This window comes from Cuculus canorus, chromosome Z (genome assembly GCF_017976375.1).
Source record: "Cuculus canorus isolate bCucCan1 chromosome Z, bCucCan1.pri, whole genome shotgun sequence".
NCBI lineage: Eukaryota > Metazoa > Chordata > Aves > Cuculiformes > Cuculidae > Cuculus > Cuculus canorus.
Genome location: NC_071441.1, coordinates 16902039 through 16913199, shown reverse-complemented (window position 1 = coordinate 16913199; position 11161 = coordinate 16902039). Strand labels below are relative to the sequence as shown.

The following is an 11161-nucleotide window of genomic DNA, read 5'->3' as shown; positions in this document are numbered from 1 at the left end:
TAACCAAACAACAACAACAACAAAAATACAAAACAAAAAACATTACAAATTACTCAGGGAGGGACTTGGGTATAAGAGTGTGTGAAGAGGAAAGGAGGAGGCGGGAGCAGGCAGCTTCAGGCCATGACCATGCACATCAAGTGGGTGGAGGACATGTTGGCTTGGAAAACCTACGAATGTTTGCATCTCATATGCTGCCATATCTTACCTCTGGGTATTAAATTACAACTTTAAACACTGACAGCAAACACACAGAGCTGAAAAGAATTATTCTGCTGTTGTATGCAGACAACCATGTTACTCTGAAGGTATGTACAAATTAAATGTTAATCTGAGTCCAGGGATAATCTAATTATTGCTTCCTTTTGAAGTAAGAGGAACAATATTTACTGAGTAAATTATGGACATCTAAAGGTAAAACTTGCTTTGAAGATTAAGTAACACACATGTTGTTAGTTATTACAACCATACTTGACCCTTCTTGCTTTATAATAATTTAAATTAATTTTGAATTTTCACAGAGTTGTGGCATTTCAGAAGGCACTACCTCATACCTTTGCCAAATGTCTTTTTAACAGTAGCTGAAATGGCAATGTAACAGAGAACACTAAATACATAAGAAGCTGTTTGTGTATTATGTGTAGTGCATACATACTCTAAAATACAGAAGAAATCACCATTTTAGAGTAGAGGGGATGCTGGCAACATTGGGAAACCATACTCACTACCATGGGCCAGGCTTGTGGACCAGCTCCCACATGCTGCTATCTCAGCCCTTGGGGAGCAAAGCCTTGGTCAATTCCTGCTGGAAAGGGTCCAGAGCGTCCTAGTTTTATGCTGAGGGGGGAGCGGTGTCAATCACAGCGTAGCAACAGACCTAGAGGCAAGACCTGGCACCTGCAGGAAAGTTTAGCAGCTCTGGCGGGACCAGACAGTGCAATCTTATACTCCTCTTCTGCCAGTTCTGGATCCTCAGACCATGGAAAGCCTTTCCATGGATGGAGATAATCCTTCCTGCTAACTGGCTGTGATCTCTTGCATCATATTAAACCCAGCCCAGCATCTTTACTTTCAGTAAGAAATAAGAAATCATTATTATAATAATGCAATTTCATAGAATGTCTGTATGTGTTTTTTCATCAGTGGCTGCTTGAAAACTGTAAAACAGACATAGTTTCTACTATTTCTTGTGCTGTTTATTTCCCTAGTTACTCATTTTTGAGTCCATATCATTTTGTCTGACAGTTCATAATCTGAGTTTGAAAAACATCGTTTTTCAAACTTGGAGTCAGGTCTGCATGTTCCAAATATCTGCCAGCCTTCAGATTTCTTTTATGTTCACGCCCATCTCTGTAATTACCCTGGAATCACTGACAGAAGCTGAAGAAATAATAGGTTGGAAACATATGAGCAACGTTTAGGGAAATGTTCCTGCTTATCAGAAGGCAATCAGGAAATTAAGTGGTGAGCACTAATTGAATCACATTTAATTGAAATTACAGATGGAAGAACTGCATTCTAGGGAATTTCAGTTACTCAGATGTTCTGAGCTCCACATTTCCCAGAAGGAAAAATATTTTGAGTTGGTTTCTGTAAGCCATGCTCTGTTAGCCATGTTCAGAATATCTGAGAAGCATGTTGCAGTCTCAGCCACCTCCTGTGGTTTTTAGTTCATGAGACTCCAGCACAGTCCTGCCTACAGGACAAGCCCAAGTGACTAACCTCTTACACAAAAATTAAACTTCTCCCCCTCTTTTTGGTGGTCTCATGCAATATTGATTTGTCCCTGAAAGGTGTTATCTACATCTCTTTGAAGAATTATGCTCCAAATCAAATGAGAACAGATGGAGTCAGAATTAGAAATTGAATCATTTCTGTTGTGCAGACTGAGATTTCCACTAACACAGCTGAAGTGCCCTACCCTTTGTCAACAATTACTTCATATTGTGAAATACCATTCAGTGCTCAGCATTCATTTTACATGTCAAGAGCGTTTTCCAGGGCTGTAAGCCACCTTCTACAACCTGCACAGAACCATTCAGCTCAAGACAGGTACCAGAAGGATGAGAGCAAGGATAGAGCCAGACCAGGGGCTGACCTGACCAATGCACAGGCTCCCCACCACACCACTATGTGCCAAAGCAGGGCTGAATATGCACCCAGCTCCCAGCACCTGTGGCATCAGCTTCAGTGCAAACTTGGTCCTCTCACAAGTAGGTTTTCTTAATTACCAAGCTGCCAGCACCCTCCAGCTGACAGTCATGGAACAGCTCCAGAGCTGGAAACCTTCCCTCTGCACTCACCATTCCTGTTAAGGGCCATCAAGAGGAGCATGGCTGGTAGCTCACCATCAACATCAGCAAGTACAGTAGTTTCTCAGAGACTTCAGTCCCCATTTGTGGATTAGCTGCAAGAAAGTTTCGCCTCCTCTACCCCAAGTGTCACGGGAGGGTAAAAATTTCTCTTGTGCCAGACAAAGAAAAATATCAATCAAGCCTTCTAGTCTAGAGCTTTAGATGTTTACCGAGGACTTAAAATTAAAGAAAACTATCCTGATAAATCTTCCTACAGAAAGACTGAGCAGCAAATGGAAGGAAATCTGGTGGGCTTAAGGCTTGTTTCCCAGCATTCAACAGCAGCAACAGGATTTCCTACAATGTCATGACTTACTACGCAGACATTTTGCATGACTCTAACCTAGATTTCAAATTATGGTCAGCTGCGGACATGATATCATTTCCATGGCAGGACAGAATCATCAAGCCATCTGGAAGAATGAAGGGAATCTTAGTCACAGATACAGCTATATGCAAGCTCTTTCTGTCCATAGGGCATCTAGAAGCACTGCTAGATCTCAAAGTAAATTATTTGATACATGCTTCAAAGGAAGCCACACCTCAGCATCCTTCCTTCACTTGCAGCATTGACACTGTCCAGCCTTCACTGAAATACAAGTTGTTTTGATATTATTCATTCATCAAGCACTTAGAGATAATTTCATCAAGTCCATGCCCCCTTGTCAGTTCACCTGATGGCTGATTGCCGGTTTAAAATCAGACCATGTCTGGTCCTGTGGGACTCCATAAATGAAAGTAACATTAGCAGAGAGTTAATTTCGCTCCTTCCAATATTTTCCTTCTAACTGACAATTTCAGTACATCACTCTGAAACTTCTCCCTGCACATATGAGACATCAGTAGCTCATACTCAACAACATAAAAGCTGGAGAGAGTCCCCAGAGGATAAGAATAGTTATACTCCACTGAGTGAAAGCAGAAGATGCTTGGTCAGCATTATTAAAGCCATTTTTGTCCTCCTGGCTGCCTTTGTATCTGGATTTGGCTTGGTTTGAAGAGTTTATAATTAACCTATAATAGCTTGTTGTAGCACTCATTCAGCAATGCTAGGACAACTGCATGCATGTAGAAGAAGAGGAAAATTTTAATTTCAAGTGAGGCATTTAACCAGGAGCAACACCAATTTCTCATGTTTATTGCACTACTCAAGAGGAGCACAAGCAGATCTACAGCTTGACCTGCGCATCCTCAATGAGCTGAACATAGGGAATGCAGGTGTCCCATCTATTCATTTCCGTAGGAGGCCAAGAAACTCCTGCTGGTCTTGACAAGCTGTCTTGAGTTCATGGAATTGCTCATCCATGCAGGGCTTTGTTGTTGACATTGGTGACCTGAGTTAGTGAAAGGTTCACAACTCTGCTTAGCTCCTGTAGGCATGGTTTGGCAATTCTATAGAAAGCTCATAAGAAAGTTCCCTTGGATGGGTTAAGCAGCACCCATAGGAAAATACTTCGTTTCAAACTGCATGATTCACTGTCACCTTCATAAATATCTGATCCTCACTCCATCTGGCACTGGGTTTAAATAATATGACATCTAAGTAGTTTTCAGATTATCAGTCTAACAAACAATAAGCAGTCTGATAATTACTGATTTCTTTTTTCTCCAAATGAACAAACTTATTCCATGAGACCTGGAAAACATGATAGGGGACACTCTTCCTGCTTTCTCTATATCCAGTGAGCCTTTTTCACATTTCTTCTTGTTTGTATTTGTGGTGTCCACCCAGGATAATTCAAGACTCAGTCTCAGAATTCAGTGGGTTTCGCAGGCCTCCCTGCAGCAGAATCCTTCCATGTAAGGTGTGGGAACATCCTTAGCAAGTCAGAAGAGAAAGAAACTTCTGCATAGTTGATCCCCAGGCTAGGAAACAGCTCTCTGGAAATTTGGGAACCAACTACTGGCCTGAATAAAGTTGCTGCCAACACAGATCTAGATGTCAGTGAAAAATGTTGGCATTTTCAGATGATGTACCTGAACCATTTTACTACCATGGCCCACAAAACACTTGTAAGTTTCTCCAAAATCCTCTTAGTCTTTGGTGATCCCCTAATAGAAGTCTAGTAGTATATTGTCTGATCCACTTTTGCAGAGCAAAGGGCTGTATTGATGAGAACACTTTAGATTAATACCAGCAATGTTATCCTTAGAGGTTTTTCCTTTATATCGTAGAAATTAAACACACTGGTTTCACATCAGCCTGCCAAAAGAAGCCCTTATGCAAAATGTAAGCCATTAAATTCAGGCCATTCTCACAGTCTTATCTCAGAACCTGGTAGGAAGTGAGACAGGAAAACCTTTTTAGAGCTTAACATGCAGCTGTCCTTATGGCTATGATTACCAAAAATACTCACAACTACTTCTGCAGTGCTTCTACATACAGATCTTTACAAAGGATGAGAAAACAACAAATACATCCATTTATCTTGGGAAAAAAAGTCACAGAGCTACTGCAATTCCCTAAGAAAGAGCAGACATCCAACGAGTTACAGTAAGCTAATGCCCATAACCTATGCTGTTTCTACCTCTGTAATAGAAACAATGAAAGATTTGGGAATGGAATTATTTTCAAACAGAATATTCATTAGAAAGTATCCAAGCAGTCATGCCAATTCCCCAACTGTCATCAAAAGCATGAGGAAAACTGCCTCATCTGCAGCGCTCCTTTGATTACAAAATTCAGTCAGAGCAAGTTCTACATGTTACTTACTACAGCACAGCCTCTTCGCTTTTCTCTGAATGGATACCACCATAAACATGATTTTACCCGTGCTATGGCACATTACTACAGAATTTGTACCTACTGCATTAAGAAACAGTGAACAATCCTAATTGCTTTTTTTAACCTAAATGGCTGGCATATAAACTAATGCAGCCCACAAGGAGCTCTTGAGTGCAATGATTCATGTTCCTTACATGGCAAACATTAACAGGTTTTTTTTTTAAATCACTTTAGTAAACAATCTTTGGGCAATTTTGCTAAAAGCCTAATCTGTATTTAATTTAGTAATTTGAAAATTACATGGATGAGCTTTGTGAAAAACCTTTTAAAAATGCAGCTGAGTGAGTTGTTTACTTCAATATATGAACAACAGTAAAGTGAAGCATTAGCTTTAATCTGGCCTCATTCTTTATATGACTGAACGCATAAATCTAAGGTCCTGGATCCAGCCCACTGCAAGCTTGAGTACTTTGTGAATTCTTTCTGTACTGTTTTCACAGATTAGCTGAAAAAAAGCTTTGTTGCAAGTTTCCCTCAAAAATCTCTCAAAGGTCTTACATATGACAGCTGTACTAGCATACAACATCAAGATGAAAATGTTGGACAAAGTCTAGGTATTGCAGTAAAAAAATCCCCACTTGGCTAAATGATGGATGAAAGTTAAAAAAAATGAAAAACAAAGTGAAAGTCCAGCCAGGTGCAATGGAGATTTGCAGTACATAAACTGCTTCTTTAATTTAAACATGGAAATGAATGACTAAATTCCATTTTGAGTTTTCAGATGGGAGATACCTTGACACACATGAAAAAAAAAAAAGGTATGAGTTAAATATAAAAACAAAAGGCCTTCCAAATAAGCCCACTTCGAAATAATATAACAAAGGTGAAAGGGAAAACTTCTGAATATATTTTTTATACTAAAAACCAAGACAAATCACTAATATATGCCTGACAATGACTGAAAATGCAGCCTGCTAAAATGGCAGAGTCTCATTCAGGCTGCATTTAAATTCTTTTAAGCACTAAGAAATGCCTAAATAATGGACATAGTTCAGGGGTGCATAATACATCTTGTTACAAAGAGCACCTGCTGAGACTCTACTGCCTATAGTTTAAACATTTTCTACAATTAAAATACCTAAATCTAGCTGTCACCTGTTTCCTGCCTTTGCCTTCCTCGAGTGCCAGGAGTTTTACTGTAAACACAGGTGAGCCACATAAGATGCTCTCTAGACTCAAGGAATTTGCACAACAGCTGTAGTCCTGGCCAGCCACTTTTTGACTCCCAGACCTTCAATTAAAACTGACGAGAGAAGCAATATTCTTTCTTCCTCTCCCAGTGCAAGATGCTTACATGGGAATTCCCATACTGAGATGGGATAGCAGTCATACATGCAGCAGCTTGGATTGACAGTAATCAGTGCCAGATGTTTCAGAGAAGGTGTAATAAAATGCAAAGACAGTAATTGTGGAGAAAACTACTCAATTTTTCCCAGTATCCTGATGGTCCCTGGGTATTGCACATATCCCAGGACATACCACATCCCAAGAAATTGGTCTCGCTTTTCAGAAATTTGCCAAAAAGCAGATGGCAACCCTGAATTCATTGATGACTGTTAAAATAGGCTGAGGACTGTCCTTACTGTAAAGACCCTTCAGAGAGGTTGGATTACCATTTTAATTTAGTCTAGCTGTGAAATGTAAAGAAGGCAAAACATTTCCAGAAATTCTAAAACCGTTTTTTCTCTTATAAGGAGACATATTAAAGACATGATGTCAGGCAGGCTGGACTACTAAAGTCTGGAAACAGAAATGGGAAAACACATCTGCAGTCCCAATCTTTCCCTGATGACAAGGGTACACCATTTAATTCAAGCTGGGAATCAGGTACAGGTCACTGAGAAAGTTGGTCACTCAGTCTCGAGCCCAAGATACCAAATGAATAGCTAGTCTGGTAGCCCAACAACTCAGAGAGATCTGCTTTTGAATATTCCCAATAGCACATCAGTCCCTGGAAGAGAATCCTCCACATCAGGAAACCCATGCTGACAAATATGTACTACCTGCCACCTGCAAGAGACTTGCACAATGCAAGGCTTAGGGTAAAATGGAAAGCATAGAATGCTTGGGGTTCATCCAGACAAATGGGTAGGGGCCAACCTGTGCTCCTATGTCCATTGACCTGGGCAGATGTAAGGCAGCTCTGATCCAGAAGCAGTGCAGCTGCATTCCTGTTGCACTGCTCCAGTCCTGTCAGCCATGCTCAGCAGCACCCAGCCAGTCCAGAGGGCTGCCCACACCTGCTTGAACAGGCACGTCTTTGGTTTTGGCAGCTGAGGTGCCTGGAGCACAGCTTGGATGCGCTGGACCGAGGCAGGTGCATCTGCAGGAGAGCAGAAAGCAAGCGAAGCAAGGAGATTTGTTTTTTTTAACTCCTGCTTTCAAACTTCTTTGGAGGACCTGACAATAAAATCAAAGTTACAGTTTTCAAGAAACACATAGAACATTTTATTCAATTCAACAGAAGTGTACAAATATTTCTGACAGACAAAAAGGCACAAAACAGTTCCCGGTTCATCAGCACCGATGATCCCGTGAACCTAAAAGCAGGAAGCTAGCTGGCACCTACATGGGAAAGCAGCCAAGTTTCAAGAGGGTTCAGTTAACTAAAGCTCTGCTATTTCTACCCTTTTTTTGGACCACTGAGATGGCTTCATCTTGCATATTTTAATGCATAAAGGCACTTACTGAAATGAGGTACAGTTATGACACAATAACAAACTGATTCACAGCATCTCTGTATGGAAACTGGTAGTAGTAGCAAAACGATGTTAAGCTTTGCAACATGAATAAACACAATTATGCAATTAAGTTGAGACCATGAAAAAACATCCCCTTCTGAGCATGTCCTGAGCCAGAGGATAAGGAAAACGACCTGATAGTTAAGGGTATATAGCATAGCTCAGTGAAGGCTACAGCCATCATTCTTACATGGCTGTCCTTGCATACTATATCCGAACAGTCAGGTTACTAATCCATATCCTGATATCTCAAATAGCAGACCAAATTCTCTTAGCCTGCCGTTGTAAAAAGAGGATTCAAAGAAAGATACTCACTAGCCTTCAAAGCTCTTGGTGGCATCTTTACAACTCCAAAATATTTCATCCCCTCTTCCACTCATTGTTTCTTGTGAATTGTTTGAAATCACATCATAAATTAAAGATTATAGAACAAACACTTCAAAATAACTTAATTGTTATATTTATCTTGGGGAAAATCTTGCATTGTATATTAAATACTATCCTTAAAGCCATATGGTCATACAGAGAACAACTACAGACATTTAGAAAAGCAAAACCAACTATATTTCCAAAGTGCTATTGAGATTAGAAAACAAGCCATCAGAGGTAAACAATCTTCTCCTCTACTCTGTCTCCTTTTTCTGCATCCTGCTGGCTCTCAGCCTGGCGGTTCAGCAGCAGTGCATCTACCTGTGGTGGCTGGATGGATTCCTGTTTTGGAATGCTTGTTTCGGGACCCCAGGTCTCTGATGCATTCAGATCTATAACACACAAGAGAAGGACGTGACAATGCATCTTCTGGCGCTATTATACCACCATAAAGAGTAAATACTGACTTTTCCATTAGTACCATTTTCTTGCCTGCTGCATCTGTCTACAAAGAACATTGCAGTATTACAATTCTACTACAGCCTGGTGACATGTACCTTACCTAAATTTATTAAAATCTGAATCGGGTCCACTGTCATCCAAGGGACAATCACTGTTGCTCTTTTTACTATAAAGAAATTTACACACATACTTCACAAACTAGACACGTGATAATGTAAAGGCATAAACGCTGCCAGAGTTGGGCTGGAGAGAAACATACAGCATGAAATTAGTACCTTTATTAGTAATAAGACAATCATAAAACTAATAGTTTTAATTATTATACAGAATTTTATTTGCAATTCTTCCTTCTATGGATGAAAAAGAATCAACTGAGTAAACCCAGTTAAAAGTCTACTTGATTGGCACTTGCAGCCTGTAACAGATGTATAACCATTCAGCTTTTTCTGCCAAGTTTATCTGTGTTTATTTGCACAAACTATCTGCTCTATTCTTATTTCAATCCTTTAGGTGTGACTTGGAGACAATACTTGCACCCAAATACTAAGAAGGTATTTCAGAAGGATCTTCATTTGTTCTCTTTCCAATTTTCTCCTGTAAATGCAGAGAATCAGGTACTTAATTTTCCAGTATTGAGCTGTGAAAGCTTTTGTGATGACTTGTGCACTGGCTCAAATAAAAAAACCTACCACATTTAGGTTTTCTCCTTAGTCAGGCCCTCAGAGACTGCAAGTTAGTAGTTGGCTTTTCTTTGTCTTTATTTCTGCAAAGCAATTTTTACCATAAAAGAAGCAGCATAGCAAAGGAGCATATATCCTCATACCTAGAGACTAAAAAAGTCTGCGATGGACAGGCTGCAATACTTTTCACTGTAATGAGAGAACAAACAGGGTTTGGGGCTTCGGCTCCCAGCTTAAGCGACATATACCTTATAACTGCTGCTGAGACTACAGGGTCAGTGGCAGAGGCAAGGTATTTATACATAAACAGTGCCTGGTTACAGTAGGATGACATAAGATTTTAAGAAAACTAATCCCAAATTCCTTTTTTTTTTACTATTTTAGACCGGATTTAAACGATCAAATTTTGGTGTTGGCAAAAATCCAGATTAAATCTTGATTGCCACACGTAACACAGCAGGTTTTGACTCCCCAACTTACTTGAAAAGCACTGCTTTGTTAAAGATGAATTTTTGTACTTACTTCTTTTTGATAACTGTATTAGAAAAAGATTAAAATTTGCAGCAACAGAAACCAGAAATATCCTACGTTTGTATTTCTTTATGGAAACTGGATACTTCAGTTTTATCTGTTTATTAAAAAGAACCCTACCAGTGAAAGGCCCTCAACGTTTACCCACACTACTATTACTTTTAAGTCCTTTGAGTCTATTTACCTTAACAAAGTTATGTGCCTAAGAATACCAGGCACTAAGCACTTATTTGAAAGATCTGTTTTCTAAGTTTATGAAGTACATAATTGGAGAAGCCTAATTACAAATTTGAAAAAACCCAGAAAAGAGAAACACTTTACATGCAGTTAATTTCCATCACCAAAACTAAACAATAATTTCTACACCAATTAAAAAAGTAGCTATTTCCAAACCATTTCTTATTAACTGTTACAACTCTAAGCAGCAGAGCTGAGCAGTGGAAGTGGCAGGTGTTCTGGAAAAACAAATCAAAATCAGATTCTGTCAATACTGAAATAAACAATTTATCACTAGTTTAGCTGCTTAATCTCTATTTTCTTTTTTAAATTTAAATTGTTGCATCCAGAGAACCTGAACAGCAGGAGAGCACCCGGGAGGTGAGACCCCAGCTGCCACTCAGTGATGAGTGGCTTCTTGGGCTGGAAGGGTTGTGCTTAATCCAACCGAAGAGGGAAGGGTCTGGTTTTGGCTGCATTTCTGGCGGCACTCAACACAGACTCTGCCTAACAAAAGCACAATATGTCCCTGGGCAGATATACTAAGCCTGCTGGCAGGGAGGATGCCTGCTGTCTTCCTGACTGGTGCCATGCTGGAAGCAGTGAAGACAGGAGACCAGATGGTATTGCAGGCAGCAGCATGACACACCCCAAAAGCAGCTGCTTGGGCAGGGTGGAAGAACTGCCAGAGTTGGTAATAGCAGCCTCAAGTGAAGGGAGAGGAGGGGAAAAAAGGACCAATCCACCAGTGAGGACCAGTTCTTATTATGTAGAGCGGTGACAACTGCCAAGAAGCCTCCCCTGAGCTACCCAGTGCAGCACAAGGAAACCGTCTGCCCTTAGTCCTAAGCAGGAGAATGGTGGGAGAAGGCAGAGAAGGGCTGCTACTGGAAAGCTGCGGCCAGGAAGCTCTCCCCTGCTCCCTAGACAGCCAGGGCACCAATGGGAACATCCCAAGCCCTTCTCCAGACTCATTGGCTGCAGCCTTCACAACTGACGGTCAGAATTTGCTATGGGATCGAG

General features: G+C 40.4%; 1 protein-coding gene across 6 annotated transcripts in view; it reads right to left on the bottom strand.

Moving 5' to 3' along the window:
* Positions 1-7665: 7665 nt before the first annotated feature.
* The window catches only part of ARHGEF28 (Rho guanine nucleotide exchange factor 28), a 129061-nt gene continuing 125565 nt past the window's right edge, over positions 7666-11161 (bottom strand). For all 6 annotated transcript variants that reach the window (XM_054053900.1, XM_054053902.1, XM_054053901.1 and 3 more), the window contains one exon: positions 7666-8641. In XM_054053900.1, coding sequence (XP_053909875.1) covers positions 8481-8641 — 161 coding nt within the window. In that variant the 3' untranslated portion in view covers positions 7666-8480. The remainder of the gene's footprint in view (positions 8642-11161) is intronic.